Genomic DNA, 16700 nt, shown 5'->3' on the forward strand with positions numbered 1-16700 from the left:
AAAGATTTGACCTTGAGAAAGAAATTTGACATCTACTAGGATGGAGCTGGAGTTTAGTGCCAGGGTAGACCATCATCACCCTCTGGGGTTCCTCCATCCATTTATGAGACTATGCTATCCCTCCCAAACTTCACATTTGTCTGCTCTTCCTGTCCTGGTCTCATTCTCCTTTGCTCAACAGCAGAGATACAATGGTTCCAGACAAAGTTATTCAGGTGGCAAATAAATACGTCTATCTTATGAAGGGCATTGTGCCTCATCCCTGTTGTAATAATGGCAACAAGAATGAGAGCAGTGATTTCAGGTCCGCTCCTTATGATTTTCTTTTCACCTCTTCTAAAGGATAAAGGAAAAGGCAGCTTGGCAGCTGCAGATCAATCTTCTCTGAACACCGTGAGGCTGCATACTCCTGAGAGCCTAGCCATTGACAAGCAGAGATGTATGAGCATGTGTGCAATTGTCCCCCAAACACAGCAGTTTCTCAGCATTACCAATGAGCTGGATTGGATTAGGTATATTTGCACCAAAAGCAAAATAAATATTGCTTTATTTAATACCACAAAAAGGTTGAGATTCAATTGTCCTTGGCCCAGAGCACCTTCTAGTTCTATTGATTGGCCAGTGTCACAATGCCAGACAATCTGTCTGCAAAGTATGTAGCAGGTGTGCCAGGCTCTGCTGTGTATAAGGAGACAGTTCCCTTTGTTGCAAATACATCAAACATATCCTAACACATCTAACTCATCATCATTCTCAAGAAACTTAAAAGCATTTCCCTCCCATCCCTTTGTAGATGACTGTTGGGGTCAGCTGTGGCCTCTTAAAGGCACAGCTGACCTTGGCCTGTCCCTCCCCTTCCTGCCTTTAACAGGAAGAGAAGCCCTGCTCCTGGGGCAAGCACATGTGTAATGGAGGGGCACCCCAGGGGCCTACCCTTGGGGGGCTGCGCCTCCGCCCCCGAGGGAGGTCCCCTGACATCACTTGATGGATACCCCTAGTGGCCAATCCCTTCTCCCCTTCCCTGTGCCCGCCTCTGGGGTATATCTTTGTGGTTTCTCATCTGAATAAATGAGAGCTGTCCCAGAGACGTCTCCGAGACTTCACGTGCTCGCTCGTGTCTTCCTTGGGCTGGCGAGTATGGGAGTCTCGCACCCACACGTGTCCCGAGGCTAATCCGGGTCCCCAGTCCCGCCTCTGATACCCTACAGGCCGGGCGGGGGGGGGGGGGTGGGGCGCTGAGAGAGTGAGTATGGATCCCCCGCAGAGAAGATAGATAAGCCCAGGACCCGGCAATTTAAAGCGCAACATGGGGATGTTGTAAACAGATGACCACCACAAGAAGAAATCTGTGAGCAGGACTGTGAAATCAGAGAAGATGGACACGAGCCTAGGTTTCAAAGTCAGAAGACTGTAGTTTTCAGTCTCGGATCTGCCGCCAAGTTAGGTTTGTGACTTTGGATACATTTATCTGTGTTGCTCAAAATAACTTCAGAAATCCAGGAGGGCAAAGACTGGACCAACTTCACCCCCACCAAGGCTTTGGTGCCCAGCATGGTGTTTGGCACATCAGTCCATACTCACGTAAACAGCACCAATAGAGGCTCAGAAGGTTAAAGAGTTTATCCATGGTCCAGAAGGGCAAGTCACAGAGGCAGGACTTCATCTAGGATCTAACCAGTTCTAAGCTTACATTCTTAGCTATCATTTCTCTCTCTTCACTGGAGTCATGGCAGAGCCTGATAGAGGAATTCCCCTTCCTGTGCAGACTGGATGCCAGTATCTTTTTTTTTTAATGAAAAAATGAATAAAACTCATAAAATAAGAGAATAGCATGACAGGTACCTGCACACAAATTGGTAATAAGCATTCAGGTTGACAGTTACAAAGAGGTGTCCGAACAGGCAAAATACAAAATGATGCCATTTCCTAGTGAGACGTTGGGTTGGGAGCAGGGTCTCAGTCCTTATTGACTCCTCAGCCAAGAATCTGTGTGCTGTGTACAGACTGGATGTTCTGTGAACCCCTTTTTTGTTCATAGCAAAGTCAGGATTAGCAGGTTCAGAGGATATTTATCCTATACTGGTGGCATTTTTGGCAGAGTGATAGTATTGGAAGGTAAGGAAGATGCTCATGTGGCGTCTGGTAAAGGGATCTTTCACAGTCCTGCATTTCCTGGGGCCTTCTGGCCCAGCTATTAGCATCAGGAACGAAGAAAAGCTTTGTTGGAAGATAATCTTAAAAGAACAGAAAAGCACATCTGATCATACAAACATGTTTATCAAAATAAACTCCAGAAAATGAAAACAAGAGGATTTTTTTTCTTTTTTTGTTTTCTTTCTTTTTTGTTTTGTTTGTTTGTTGATATATCTTTGGGAGTATAAGGGGAGGCACAGAAATGGAAGGATAAAGGGTGAATAAATGCAGCAATGATACTCACTTGGACACTATGTTAAAAATGAACTATATAATTTGTGAATGGAATGGGAGGGGAAAACTGGAAGAGAGGGATGGAAGGGGTGACATTGTCCAAAAGAAATGTACTCTTTACATGACTTATGCAGCTATAACCCCTTTACACATCACCTTTATAATAACAATTTAAATTTTTTTAAAGAAAAGCTTTGTAGGGATGCTTTCTCCTTTCCTGTGCACTGCATGTATTTGAATGATCCATCTTCCTTCCTTCCAGTGCCCTTGAGACACACACTAGGCTCTGGGGGCTTTCCAGCATTGCACCTTCACATATCCTTACATCCAGTCACCACTCAGAAGTACTTGAGATCCCATCAAACCCAGTCCCTACTCTTCAGAGATGGGGAAGCTGGTAAAAAGAAGCAAGAGGGCAGAAGGCATTGGCCAAGGTGACAGGCTATAGAATGGTACCTTTGCAAGTTCATTCCAGCGCTGAGGGACTGGTAGCTCATGCTTATAATCCTAGCTGTTCAGAGAGACTGAGATCTGAGGATCATTGTTAAAAGTCTGTCTGTACAGAAAAGTTTTTGAGGCTCTTATCTCCAATTAACCACCAACAAAAGCTAGAAGTAGAGGTGTGGTTCAAGTGGTAAACTACCAGTCCTGAGCAGAAAAGCCACACAACCCTGGGTCGTGAGTCTGTTGGAAAAGTGACTTCCCTCTAAGCCACATCGCAATCCAAGCTTTGTAAGTTTGGGAATGGAGCCCTGTAGGAAGATTCTACTCTGGTCCCCTCCACTACATTGTGTACTTTGGGGAGGCAGTTTACTTTCTCTGTTGCAGCCTGATGGGAAGTTGAATTTGGGGGTGAAGTAAAAGGAAGCCAATTTAGACACAGAGAGACACCCTGCCTTCTAAATGCAGGGAGGTGCAATTAATTTTGATGTCTATATTGCCAAAGGAAAAAATAATGTAAAACAACATAGAACAGTAGCTGGCAGCTTAAGTTAAATCTATGCTTTGTATTATTATCTATGTTGTTATTTACTATTATGTCATTTGGTTTAGAACATGTTGGCGTTCTCTTCTTTGGGCCACCTTCCATTCAACTGTCAAGGTTTGTCACAAAATATCTCCTACAGGATGTCTCCTATGACTTTACCAATGCCAGCCCTCCAGGTGGGTTAGGGGTGCCTCTCCTGTGACTCTACAACCTGACAACTCCTGGGCTGCCTTCACCAGTGTGTTTGTCTCTCCTATATATTGTAAGGCCAGCACAGATATTAAGTTCACCTTTTATCTTCAGTACATGGTGCAAAGTATGTGCTGGATAAATATTGGAGGGAGAGAGGGTGGGTGGGAAGGAAGGAAGGAAGGAAGGGAGGGGGGAGGGAGGGAAGGAAGGAAAGAGGGAAAGGAGTGAGGGTTGGAGGGTGGGAGGCAGGCAGAGGCAAATAGAAGCTAGAAAATAAACAATTGAAAGTTGTTAGGCTTCTACAGTTGAGGCAGAGTGGCAGCAAAGGAGTGGTGTGAGCAAGAGCAGGCTGGTTTGGAGTGGGTAGGTAGGGGGCATGGGAAGGGACAGGTGGACCATAGAAGATGAAGCTAGAAAGTTTGCTTAGCAGCACTGTGAAGGCCTTGAGTCCCATTCTAAGTGGCACAGGTCCTTCTGGTAGCCCAATTGAGCACTGGTAAGATGCAAGTAGCACTTGAAGAACTAAGATGGGAAACCATGAAATAAGAACTTTATTGGCATATTTTTTTATTTCTCTAGACTGCCCAGCTACAAATTCTGGGTTACTACCTTTTTGAAGGCCTGTCTTCGCTGTAGTATCAATTATTAAAATCAACTTGCTATCAGCTCTAACTTTGAAATGTGATTTAGGCATTTGCAGAGCCGGAAACTGGGAGCTGCCTCTATAGACATAGAGCCATCTGGCCTTTTGGAGGAACCTGGCTGGGAAGCTCATTTGAATAATTGGTTTTGGCGGTGTGTACTTGTGGGTTAGACACCTGATTACACTGCCTGCCCCAATGTCCTTTTAGCCTCTGTAGAAATATCACGTGGATTACGTAAAATAGGAGACTCTCTGGGAGGTGAGGCTGTCACTCTCTGAGTGGTCAGGCTGGCCCCTACCGTTATTCAGGCTGCATCTGGACTATCTGTGTGGCTCACTTGCTGTGTGACCTTGAACAAGTAACCTATCCTCTCTGTGGCTAGGCTCCTTTGCTTAAAGAAGAAGAGTGATTCTTGCTTTGCCTGTGCTACAGGCTTCTGGTAAGACTCTAAGAGATGATCAGGAGTTGTGAACTAGCAGAAATGCAAGCAGAAAGATTTTGGTAAAGATTTAGATGGAGGAGAGTCCCATGTCCGATAGCCAAGTGCACGTGGGCTTCGTCGTAAGGACTGTGGCTCAGGATGGATCTTCTCATTCCACTAAAAAAAGCAGTAAGATACCTCATGGGGGAGGGGTATCAAACTACCGCTGCCTCAGTTTCTTCCTCAGTGAAATGAAAATTGTGATCCATTTGTGATAAGAATTGAAGGAAGCAATAAATGCAAAGTGCCTGGAACAGTGCCAAGCCAAGAAGGCTCAGTAGATGTTAGCTATCATCACTGTTATCATCCTGGCTCAGTCCCAGACACCACACTGCAAAGACAGACAATGACAAACATCCAGAGCATGGTTGGAGGACAGCAGGAAGGGTAGGAAGAAATTCAAATGTGAGCTTATATGTGAAAAGTTGGAAGTTTTGGGGGTGTGCAGTCTGGGGACAGGGAGGAGTCAAGGGGAGTGTGGACTGGAGAAGAATGAGGAGGGAAGAAGCAACCCATGCTAGGAAGTTGGTGAGTAGAAGGGGCATGGCCAGCCTTCAAGAATGCTGTCTTAAGGATGTTGGCTAGAGCACTGGACCAGAGCTCTGTCCATGATGCTGTAACCAGAACCCTGGCAGTGAAATGTTACTGGGGTGGAGAAGGAGGTGGTGTGAGGTGAGGCTGCAGATCTCTTGCTGCAGACCTTTGTTTGCCTTTCTAGCTTGATAAAATCATGCTCTTTTGATGTTGTCATAGAACAAACAGAACATTAACCTGTATTTTATATTTTGTATAGCTGGTTTTTCATTCCATTCCATTTTGGACAGCTTCAAATGTTTCCTTGTTGGATGCTGAGGTGAAAAAAAGTGGGCCAGCTGTAGAATGAGTGTGTGTGTGTGTGTGTGTGTGTGTGTGTGTTAGAAATTAGTACCCTGATATTTCACCCTCTACTATGATTCATAGCATTTTTCTATGCTCTTATGCTCTATGCTCTATGCTCTATGCTCTTATGACTGTTGAACACTTTAGACGCCCTATACTTTAAAATCCCCCCTTGTCTTTTCCTGTTAGAAGGGTGTATCATGCTTCAGGAGATCATCTGGCACCAGGTTAGTTCTCATGTCACAGGCCATGAACCACCTGATCCATTGTTCCAGGGAATCTGGGGTGAGATATTTTGTAGTTTGGAGCCTCCATTCCCTTCTCTGTTTAAAACTGGGCCATCACGACACCCCCCTCAGGGGGCCTGGTGAGGATCAGGTGACATGAGGCATACCATGTACAGCAAGTAAGCGTTTACTTCTCACGGGCACCAGGCTTTGTCCTGGCAAGTATTGGCTCTGATTTCCTTCTGCTTCCTCAAATCCAGCACAAGGCTTGACACCCAGCAGGTCCTCCACAAACCTTAGTTAAATCAAATGGACCACCCAGAAGCATCCATTGCTATATAAAAATTACCAGGGTCAAGAGACATAATGGCAGTAAGTGTCTACAGATCATACAGACTCTAGCATGAAGTGTGCAGTGCTGGATCATAAAGCAGAATCATTTCTGCACTGCTGAACAGACTCAGAAGGTCTGTTCCTCCTCCCCCCCCCACTTCCACAATCCCAAGAAGCACCAAGGTTTTCTGAAGATGAGAAATTTCACAGCCTCCTGCTATCTTTTGGGTAACTGCGTATTTTATGATGACTAATAGGCAATTACTATGGTAATATTGCAATTCAGCATGTGTGAGGTTTGGGAAATGAGAAATTATGGGTAACTACTTTGGACTCATTTCTATGGTAACAAAAAGTAATTGTCATTAAATACCAGTTATACTGAGGCTGTACCTGGTAATTATAGATTTTTATGCCCAGAAACATAAATAAAACCAATAAATTTATTCAAAGGTCTATGACTGTTTACTTATACTTGGCTCTATGGAATACACAATGACAAGCACCTAATTAAGAAATGCAAACCCAACACAGAATTTCATATTGTCATATGGAGATGGAAAGTCTGTTTTTCAAATGCAAGGCAACTTGTGCATTACAAATGCTAGGCAGACACCGTGGGGTATGGAGGTGGGGGTAGGGCTGTCTTCTCTGCAAAGAAAGGCAGAGGAGGAGGTGGCACAGAGAGTATGCAATGTGTGTGCATGCCTATGGGAATTGCTAACAAATTCCAAATTCATTCAGCCCTTCATTCCATACCCCACTGGCTTTTTCAACTAGGGTAGCCTTGCACTTAAAGGTACAATTTTAATTGCTCAGGAGCTGAGGTCCAACATACTGCACATTGCAAGACTGATGATTATGCCATTTTTCTTCTTTCCTTTTTTTTTTTTTGGTCAGGTATGGGACTTGAATTCAGGGCATGGGCGCTATCTCTGAGCCTTATCACTCAAGGCTAGCACTCTACCACTTTGAGCCACAGCTCTACTTCTGGTTTTCTGGTGATTAGTTGAAGATGAGTGTCATGGACTTTCCTGCCTGGGATGGCTTTGAATCATGATCCTCAGATCTCAGCCTTCTGAGTAGCTAGGATTATAGGCATGAGCCACAGGTGCTTAGTCTTTTTTTCCTTTTTAATGTCGAAATATATAACAGAACAAAAAATCTACATTTTAATCATCGTTAAGTGTGTGGTTCAATGGCATTCAATACATCTACCTCTGAAATTCACTCTATAGCCATTAACCCCCTATGCACATTATACCCATTAAATAAAATTCTCCACTATCCTTTCTTCTTGTCTTTAGCAACTATCATTCTATCCTCTGTCTCTGGATTTAATTACTTGACTACGTTAAGTACCTCATAAAAGATAATCACATATATTATTTGTCCTTTTGTGACTGGCTTATTTCACTTAGCATAATGTCCTCAAGGTTTGCCTATGTTGTAGTCATGCTGTTTTTGACAGAGTCTCTCCCATGGAGCTTCAGTTAAGTGACAAAAGATGAATTTTGCCACATTTTACTCTTTCAAGAGGGTTGCAGGGGGCGGGGGCAGAACTAAGTCTTGGGAGAAATATGCTTATCCAAGGACAATAAGGTTTGGGAGGATGAGGATGGACAATCCTCAGTTCCTGCTTTGTTTTTTCAAAGAGTTGTTGGAACAAATTGGAGAATCTGGAAGAAATGGAATAATTCCTAGCAAATATTGATACTGCATACTCAAACTAAACCAAGATATTTGTAATTAATGAATTGATTGTCAGAGTGATGTACAGAGGGGTTACAGTTTCATATGTAAGGCAGTGAGTACATTTCTTATCAAACTTGTTATCTCCTCCCTCATTTTTCTCCCATCTTCCCCCTCCCCAAACCAAGAAGATTTAAACAAACTAAGTATACCCATAACAATAATGAAATGGAAATGGCAATCAAAGACCTCTCATCCAGGAAAAGCCCAGGACCAGATGGATTCGCAGACGAATTCTATAAGGCCTTCAAAGGAGAACTTGCTCCAATAGTCCTCAAACTCTTCAATGAAATTGAAAGTGAAAGATCACTACCAAACTCATTCTATGAAGCCAGCAGAACCCTCATCCCAAAACCAGACAGAGACTCATCAAAGAAAGAGAACTATAGACCCATCTCTTTGATGAACATTGATGCAAAACTTCTCAATAAGATCTGGCCAAGTGAATTCAACAACTTATCAAAAAAATCACACACTATGATCAAAGGGGATTCATTCTAGGGATGCAAAGCTGGTACAAAATATGCAAGTCAATTAATGTAATTGAACACATCAACAGGAGCAAGGACAAAAACCACATGATCATCTCAAGCAATGCACAAAATGTGTTTTACAAGATTCAACACCCCTTTATGATGAAAGCTCTGGAGAAACTAGGAATCCATGGAACATTTCTCAATATAATGAAGGCTGTATATGCCAAACCTATAGACAGCATTATACTTAATGGTGAAAAGTTAAAACCATTTCCTCTAAAATCAGGAATGAGACAAGGATGTCTGCTCTCTCCATTTCTCTTCAATAGAGTATTGGAATTCCTACCTAGAGCAATAAGGCAAGAGACAAACATAAAGGGGATCTAAATAGGGAAGAAGTAAAACTCTCCCTCTTTGCAGATGACATGGTCCTGTATTTAAAGAGCCCCATAGATTCCTCTCTCAAGTTACTTGAGCTGATCTGAAATTTTGGCAAAGTAGCAGGGTATAACATTAACCCACAAAAATCAATAGCTTTTTCTGTATGCCAATGATAAGAGGCTGTAATCAGGAAAGCAACTCCTTTTGTACAAAGCTCAAAAAAACAACACCACCAAAAACAAACTAGGAATTAACTTGCCCAAAGATATGAAGGGCCTCTATAAGGAAAACTTTAAAAACTTGAAAAAGGAAATTAAAGCAAATTTAAAGAAGTGGAAAAATCTCCCATACTCCTGGATTGGGAGGATTAATACCATAAAAATGGCAATATTGCCCAAATCTACAGTTTCAATGCAAGACCTATCAAAATCCCAACAATTCTTCAGTGATATAAAAGAAGCAATCCAAAATTTACATGGGATAATAGAAGACCCAAGTAGCAAAAAGCAATCCTTAGCAGGACGAACAGTGCCAAAGGAATACCAATACCAAACTTCAAACTCATTACAAAACCTTAGTTGTAAAACCAGCTTGGTACTGGTACAAGAATAGGCCTGAGGACCCACTGGAATAGAATCCAAGACCCAGAAATGAACCCACATACCTATAGCTACCTAATATTTGATAGCGGGACCAAAACCATGGGATGGAAGAAAGACAGCATCTTTAGCAAATGGTGCTTGTAGAATTGGCTATACACATGTAAAAAACTGAAGTTAGATACTTATATATCACCCTGCACCAAAATCAGTTCCAAATAGTTCAAAGATCTCAATGTAAGACCAGATATCCTGAAAATAGTACAGGAAGGGATAGGGGAAATACTAGTGCTCCTAGACACAGGTCGAAACTTCCTACATAAAGATCCAGAAACACAAACCCAAGAAAGGCTAGATAAGTGAGATTGCATTAAACTGAAGAGCTTCTGCACAGCAAAAGATGTAGCTAGCAAGATAAATAGAAAGCCCACAGAATGAGAGATCTTTACTAGCTATACATCAGACAAGGGCCTCATATCTAAAATATACTTTGAGCTCAAACAATTAAACCCCCCAAACAAATCTTCAAACAACAACCCCATCAATAAGTATACTAAAGACTTAAAGAGAGACTTCTCCAAAGAAGAAACAAGAATGGCCAATAGACATATGAAGAAATATGCGACATCTCTGGCCATAAAAGAAATGCAAATCAAAACAACATTGAGATTCCACCTCACCCCAGTTAGAATGGCCATTATCAAGAAAACAAATAATAACATACTGGTGGGGATATGGCCAAAAGGGAATTAGGTTTGTGGGGATGTAAAGTTGTTCACTCTGGAAAGCAGTATGGAGGCTCCTCAAAAGACTAAACACTGAGATTCCCCAGGACCCCCAAATCCCACCCCTGAGGATTTATCCAAATGACCACAAACCAGCCTGCACTAATGCCACCAGCACAACCATGTGCATTGCAGCGTTGTTTACCATAGATAAGATATGGAATCAACACAGATGCCTCTCAGTGGATGAAGGGATCAAGAAAATGTGATATATATATATATATATATACATGTACATACATATATACATATATGTATATATATATATAATGGAATTCTATGCTTCCATCAGGAAGAATGGCATTGCCCCATTCATAAGGAAATGGAAAGATTTGTAAAAATGTATATTAAGTGAAGTAAGCCAGAACCAAAGAAAAATAGGCTGCATGGTTACCCTCATTTGTAATAACTAGAATATGTCTATAAACCTGTAAGTTTTAATCCAATGGATGGTAAAAGACAAATAATTACACTTGGACATGATTAATTAAACAACACTCTAAGCATTGCACAGTGAGAACAAAAGAGGCTATTCTTAGGAGAGGATCACAATGGCTCACTCTCTATGTGCATATGATCATAAAAAAATGATACTTATCAAAATGAACTCCAAGAAATGGAAAAAGAGGTTTTTTTTTAATTGTACTATTTGTAGTTATTTCTTTTTTTTTCTTTTCCTTTGGTTTAATCCTTGTTGTCATTTTGTTTTAAATTTCTGTACCCTTTGTCTTGTATATAAGTTTATTGACTTCAGGGGAAGAGACGGGGAAATCACAGAAATGGTGGGACAAAGGGTGAACCAATTCAACAGTAATACACCCTATATTACATTGGAAATGAACTTTACAACTTGAATGGAGGGGAGGGAAGTGGGAGAAAATGAGGGAGGCAGTGACACTGTTCAAAAAGAAATGTAGTCATGTAACTGTAACATCATCTTTACGATAAAATTTAAAGTTAAAAAAGAGTTTTTGGAATGATCAGATGTGGCTTTTAGTGCCTTTAAAAGTATAATGCTCTGTGTACTAACAAAGTGTGGCTGAAAATCCAGTGTTTATTAAATCATAAGAGCAGTTCATTATGTGAAATTATAACAGTATAACAGATTCATGTCACAATGACATATGATGAAAACATTTGGGGTTAGGAGGCCATGGAGGTGAAGAAAAATAAAGGTTGAAGGCTGACAGCACCTGGTAATATGTACTCTTCTCTAGGGAATATAGCTTTGCGACATAGCACAATCACCAAAGGCTGCTATTTACTTCATTTATATATAGATATACCAAAGTCCCATTCTATATTAGGCACTGGGACTGTAGCGAATAAGGCACACAAAGTCATGACTAAGGAGCTTACGTTATAGAATGTCACATATGTTCAAATGATTATAAACCAAAGGACAATGCCAGGTACTCTGAAGGAGTACAGGAGAGGTCAACTATACATTGTAGGTGCTGGAAAACCTTTCTGTAGCGTAGCATTAAACCTAAGACCTGAAGTAGAAAAGGTGAGTATGAGCAGAGTATAGAAAGAAATGGAATGTATTGTTTCTCTGTGTCTTTATAACATAGTGTAAATAATATAATACATCGTAAGTACTGGCATATCATCTAATACAATTTTGATAGATAGCTACTGTTGGGTGGACTATAATTGCTATACATGATTGCTGTAAACTTTAGTTATAGGTTTATATACTATTAGCATAGCCACAGTCTCATACCATACACAGTGGTCTAGTTAATAAAAGCTGCTCCACTTATACAAGGAACATTTTCTGCCATGGTAGAACACCTATATATTACTATTAAATTCTGGAGTGCATCTTTCCCTATTTAATTATTAAAACCATAGCCTAGATATTATATTATTAAATATAAGCTTAACTGAAATCTCTATTTTTTCTTCCTAAATTGAATCACATGCTTCATGCTATTGTTGTTGTTTAAACTCGGCTCAAGTGTTCAACCACTTGAGCCATGTCCCTTTTTGCTCTTAGTTTGTTTTTCAGATAGAGTCATACTTTTATAATTGCATGCTTTTCTAATGTGGAAAAAGTAGGGAAGGAGGAAGGAGGAAAACTGCTTTTATATTTAGAACTTATGATATACCTAACACTATGCTTTAAATTCATTATCAACGAAAGCCTTGCCATTCTTTAGCATCCTCTCTAACAGATGAGAAAAATAGAGTCTAGTATAGCCATGCCATTGACCACAATGTCATATGTTAGGGAGGTGGGAGAGCAGAATTTGAAATCCTGTGTTCATAACCATGGACCTCCACAGACCATGGACCCAGCCAGTATACTGCCCTGTCCAAGCCCACGAGGCTCCGTGGGGCAGGCCTGCATTCTCATACCTTCAGTGCCTGGCATGTCTAGCCCTGGTTGTGGGGCTGTTGGAGAACAGGGAGGAGCAGGGCCTAGCTCAGACAGAACTACATTCCTGCCCTCTTCTTCCAAGCCATAAACCCAAGACATATTCTTGACCAGTTCTGAGAGGCTGTGCATCTAGAGGGAGACATCAAGAGGATGGAAGTCAGAAGGCATGAGAGCAAAGTAGAGACATAGCTGACTGCGTTCTGGTCTGTATCCAGAGATCTGATCAGTACATGGTAGGTCTGGCTTCATTCACTGCCCTAGAATTATGAGAAACTTACTGTTCCTTTAGTCCTTCCCTTCTCCCTCCCTTTCTCATTCCCTCATTGTTTTCCTTCTTTCCTTCCTTCCTTCCTTCCTTCCTTCCTTCCTTCCTTCCTTCCTTCCTTCCTTCCTTCCTTGCTTCTTTCCTTTCTTCTTTCCTTCCTTCCTTCTTTCCTCCTGTTCATAGATTTTTTTATCTGTAAGGTTAAATACCTTAACTGGAAAGCAAAGGCAGTGTTTAGGAGTGCAGAGTCTCTGGTAGTTGCTTTGGGCCTTGTCCTTTCAGTGTTTGGCATGCCCAGCCCTGGCAATGGGAATGTCCTCTAGATTTGTAGTGAAGATTAAATAAAAATATGTGTGGGAGCCTGATAGGCCATTGGGTCAGCAAGCAGACTTCTGAGAATGGCACTTCTCAAAATCTACTCTACAAACCTAGTATGAATAGCAGGCTATATAGATCATGATACTAACCTTTAAGAAACACTGAGTACTGTCTTTCTCTTTTGAGACTTCCCATGCTTATATTCAGAATTCTGGGATATCTTATTGTAAAAAGGTTTGTTTAACTTATCTTGACATTTCCCAAACTTACTTGCACTCTGAATTCTCCCCCTCCCATGATAATGCCTTGGCAAGTCCCATCCAACCCAGGAAACAATGCTGTAGACAGCAGGGTAGCTCTGGGAGGGGCTGGCCTATGGGACCAATAGGGCAGCTTGAAGCTCTCAATTCTGAGCCTTTATGATTATTTTTCAGACTCTCCAAAGCTTTAGCAGTAAATTCTCCTGATCGATGATGGGCTCTTTGTTGCTATTCAGAACAGTTTTAGCAACAGGATTAATGCCTGTGGTTAGAGACTTCCTCCAACTTTCATAATGAGAAAGAATCACATTTTCTCACTAGGAGTAAGATAGAGCTTGAATTTCACTATGAAACCATTTCTGGTGTCAGAGTTTTTTTTTTTTTTTTTTTTTTTTTTTAACCCTTGAAGCACCTCTTCCTCCCCATCACAAAATCTGAAGTTTGAGGACATGTAGAAGGCATCTAGCCCCTCTCCCCGCACTGAACACCCAGTATCTGGTCATTTAAGGCCGGTCATTTTTGCCAGGGTCACAGGCCTATTTCTAGCTAGTCTTTCTCTGGACCACAAATGATGACATAAGTAAATGTGTGGGATGGCAATGTTGACCTCTCTTTCACCACTGTTGTTTATGTAATTAAACAGAAACTTTAACATAAATCAAATGGTCTTTCCCCTCCTACCACCATTAATAGCACATCCTGCCTAGGGGAGGTGGGAAGACATTGCTCTCAGGCCTGCCACAAGTCATAAAACTTGCAAATGCTAATGATCCATCACATTGGCCAATTAAGAGAGGAAGTAATAATTGTCTTTCATGAAGGCTTCAAACATCCCATGAGCTTTCTCTAACTTATACCCAGGGGCATTAGAGATCCCTTCTGGACCCAGTTTCCATGGTTTTGGAAAGCAGTAAACCAACTCTGTGTACAATGGGTGCTGCTGTGTGTCAGATGTGGTTCTAATCTGAGTGCGGGCAATGACCTTCTCATCTCCATGCCTTTTTTCTCATCAGTAAAGTCATCTCTTTTGTTAATGTATAATCGTGCTGATGGCTGCTGTTAGATACTAGGAATTCAAAGACCATTAAGATTCAGGCCACATTCTTTGGTGGCTTGAGTTCTATTGGGCTACATGTAATCTGACAACATATTCAGTAACCAGGGAACCCAGGAAAGGGAGTGGCTAATTCTGTTCAGGGAGAGAATGATTTCCAGTAGAGGGACATAAACTGAGTTACCAAAAAGGTTAATTAGACAAAATAAGAAATGAGTTAAGTCTGGGCAGAGGGCCATTTGCACAAAGGTAAGGAAACAAGGAACCTACAGTGATGGCTGGGGAAATAGGCTTTGCTTGGAGAAGCTTTAGCAACAGTCCTAAGAGGGAAGAATGAGGTGGGGTAGAAAGATGAGACACAGCACCTGGTCATGAAGAGCCTTGCATACAAAGCTGAGGTTAGATATTTTCCTGAAAGTATGGACTAATAAGTTGTAGAGCTGTACAATATTGGCAGTGAAGTTAGCAAACCAGTGACTTATTGGCTGTGTGACTTTGGGCAAGTCACTTGCCTCAACTGTGAAATAAGGGTAATAACACCATCTGTCTCAAAAGATCCAATGGTCTTTTGGCAAATGATCACCTAGGTAGTAGAATTTTAAGTGGCAAATGATGGCTCTAATATTGGAGAAAGTATTCAGGTGTGAGTTAGAGTGGGGCTGGCTGGTATGCTCACATCAAAGAGGAATTCTGCTGCTTTCCTTCATTAATGATCCCCAAGGAGCAACACCACAACAAAGGAGGGATCATTATAACCCATATGAGATTCTGCAAAACCCATTCCTCCCACAATTTCTTTTGATATTCACCACTGTCCTGCTAGGTAGTTATTATGCCCATTACCCAAGAGAAACTGTGTGTATCAGTGAAGGAAGTGAATTCACTGAGTTTACACAGAATGTAGGTGTTAAGACTGATACTAGTTCTCTTGATGCCCCATGCAATGAGCTGTTCAGAAAACCCTCAACAAGTGACCTCACTGGCTATGCAGAAATAGCCAGGGCTTCTCAGCCACACTGTCAAGAACCAAGGTAAAGGACAAAAATGTTTTCTCAAAGTTTATCCCCTAGTTTTTCTTGCTTCTATCCTTTCATCCTGTGACCACCAGCTGTTCAGCTTTCTCCTCGCTCCCTCACCTGTAATTGCCCAGGTAGACTCCATCAGGGTTGAGCATTGGTGCAATCTTGAAGACCAGGTGTTCCCGAAGGACACGGGCAATGGGGTGCTGGCTTATAAGGAAGTCAATGATCCCTAGGGAGAGAAATGTCTGCATTAGCTTCAAAGTATTTCAAAAAGGGAAGGAGCATATTCTTCTCATCTTGGAAAACAGTAAGAGCTCAATAGGTGACTGTTGGCCTGTGTTGTTACCTACTACTGTGGCTATGTGGCCATCCCAGCAGATCTTCCAAGAGACAGTTCAACACACAGCACTGAGGCCCAGGGTTGGTGCTGAGGAAAGCACTTCCTGCTGGAGAGGACAGACAGGGAAGGCTCCAAGAAAAGATGGCATTTGAGCTGTGTTTTGGAAGGCCCAACAACCTCTGCAAGGTGTTCTTACCCACGAAACCAGAGGGGCCACCCTTAGAAGAGTGAAACTGACCATGTCCTTCCCTCTTTAGCACCCTCGGGTGATGGCTTGCATCTGTCCAGCGCTTAGGGGGTGGGAAAATCAACAGCTCTGAGCCTTTGTTCCTCCCCTTTGCTCCACATTTCCATTTCTTCATGGGAGATCTGAACAAACAGATAAAATGCTGCTCCGACATCCCATGGGCTGAGTGTAATGCCAGCAAGTGCGAGGAAAGTCTCTAAAAAGGCAGATGGGTCCCATTCCCTGTTAGGGAAGCCAAGAGAGACCTGGAGGAGAGGGAATCTTTGAACTGGGTCTTGACGGGCAGGTGGAAGACAGCCAGTAGGGTAACTAAGAACAATCCACATGCCCAGCAGTAGGCACTAAGCTCTTGGAATGATCAATCACTCCAGAACACATTCCAAAGCTGCTGTGACCAGCAAGGGGCATCTCAAGCTTTTTATTATGCCAAGCTGAGAATCCATCAGCAGTCCAGAGCCAGTTGGACTGCATTTACTTCTCAGCCAATGCAACAGTGGACCAGATGCCCTAATTTATTTGTTGGTCCTCATATTAAGGTTGCAGTTTGCCAGTAAACAGGCAGGGTAATGATGCCAGGCACCCTTGTTAGGGGCTAATAATTGCTTAATCTGTCTACTAATTGACCCCAGCTCCCGGGGTGGCCC

General features: G+C 42.1%; 1 protein-coding gene across 1 annotated transcript in view; it reads right to left on the minus strand.

Annotated features, from left to right (window-relative positions):
* The window catches only part of Agbl4 (AGBL carboxypeptidase 4), a 1006503-nt gene that overhangs the window by 111099 nt on the left and 878704 nt on the right, over positions 1 to 16700 (minus strand). Inside the window, exon 8 of the mRNA XM_048351274.1 lies at positions 15584 to 15698. Coding sequence (XP_048207231.1) covers positions 15584 to 15698 — 115 coding nt within the window. The remainder of the gene's footprint in view (positions 1 to 15583; positions 15699 to 16700) is intronic.

This window comes from Perognathus longimembris, chromosome 7 (assembly GCF_023159225.1).
Source record: "Perognathus longimembris pacificus isolate PPM17 chromosome 7, ASM2315922v1, whole genome shotgun sequence".
Classification (NCBI taxonomy): Eukaryota; Metazoa; Chordata; class Mammalia; order Rodentia; family Heteromyidae; genus Perognathus; species Perognathus longimembris.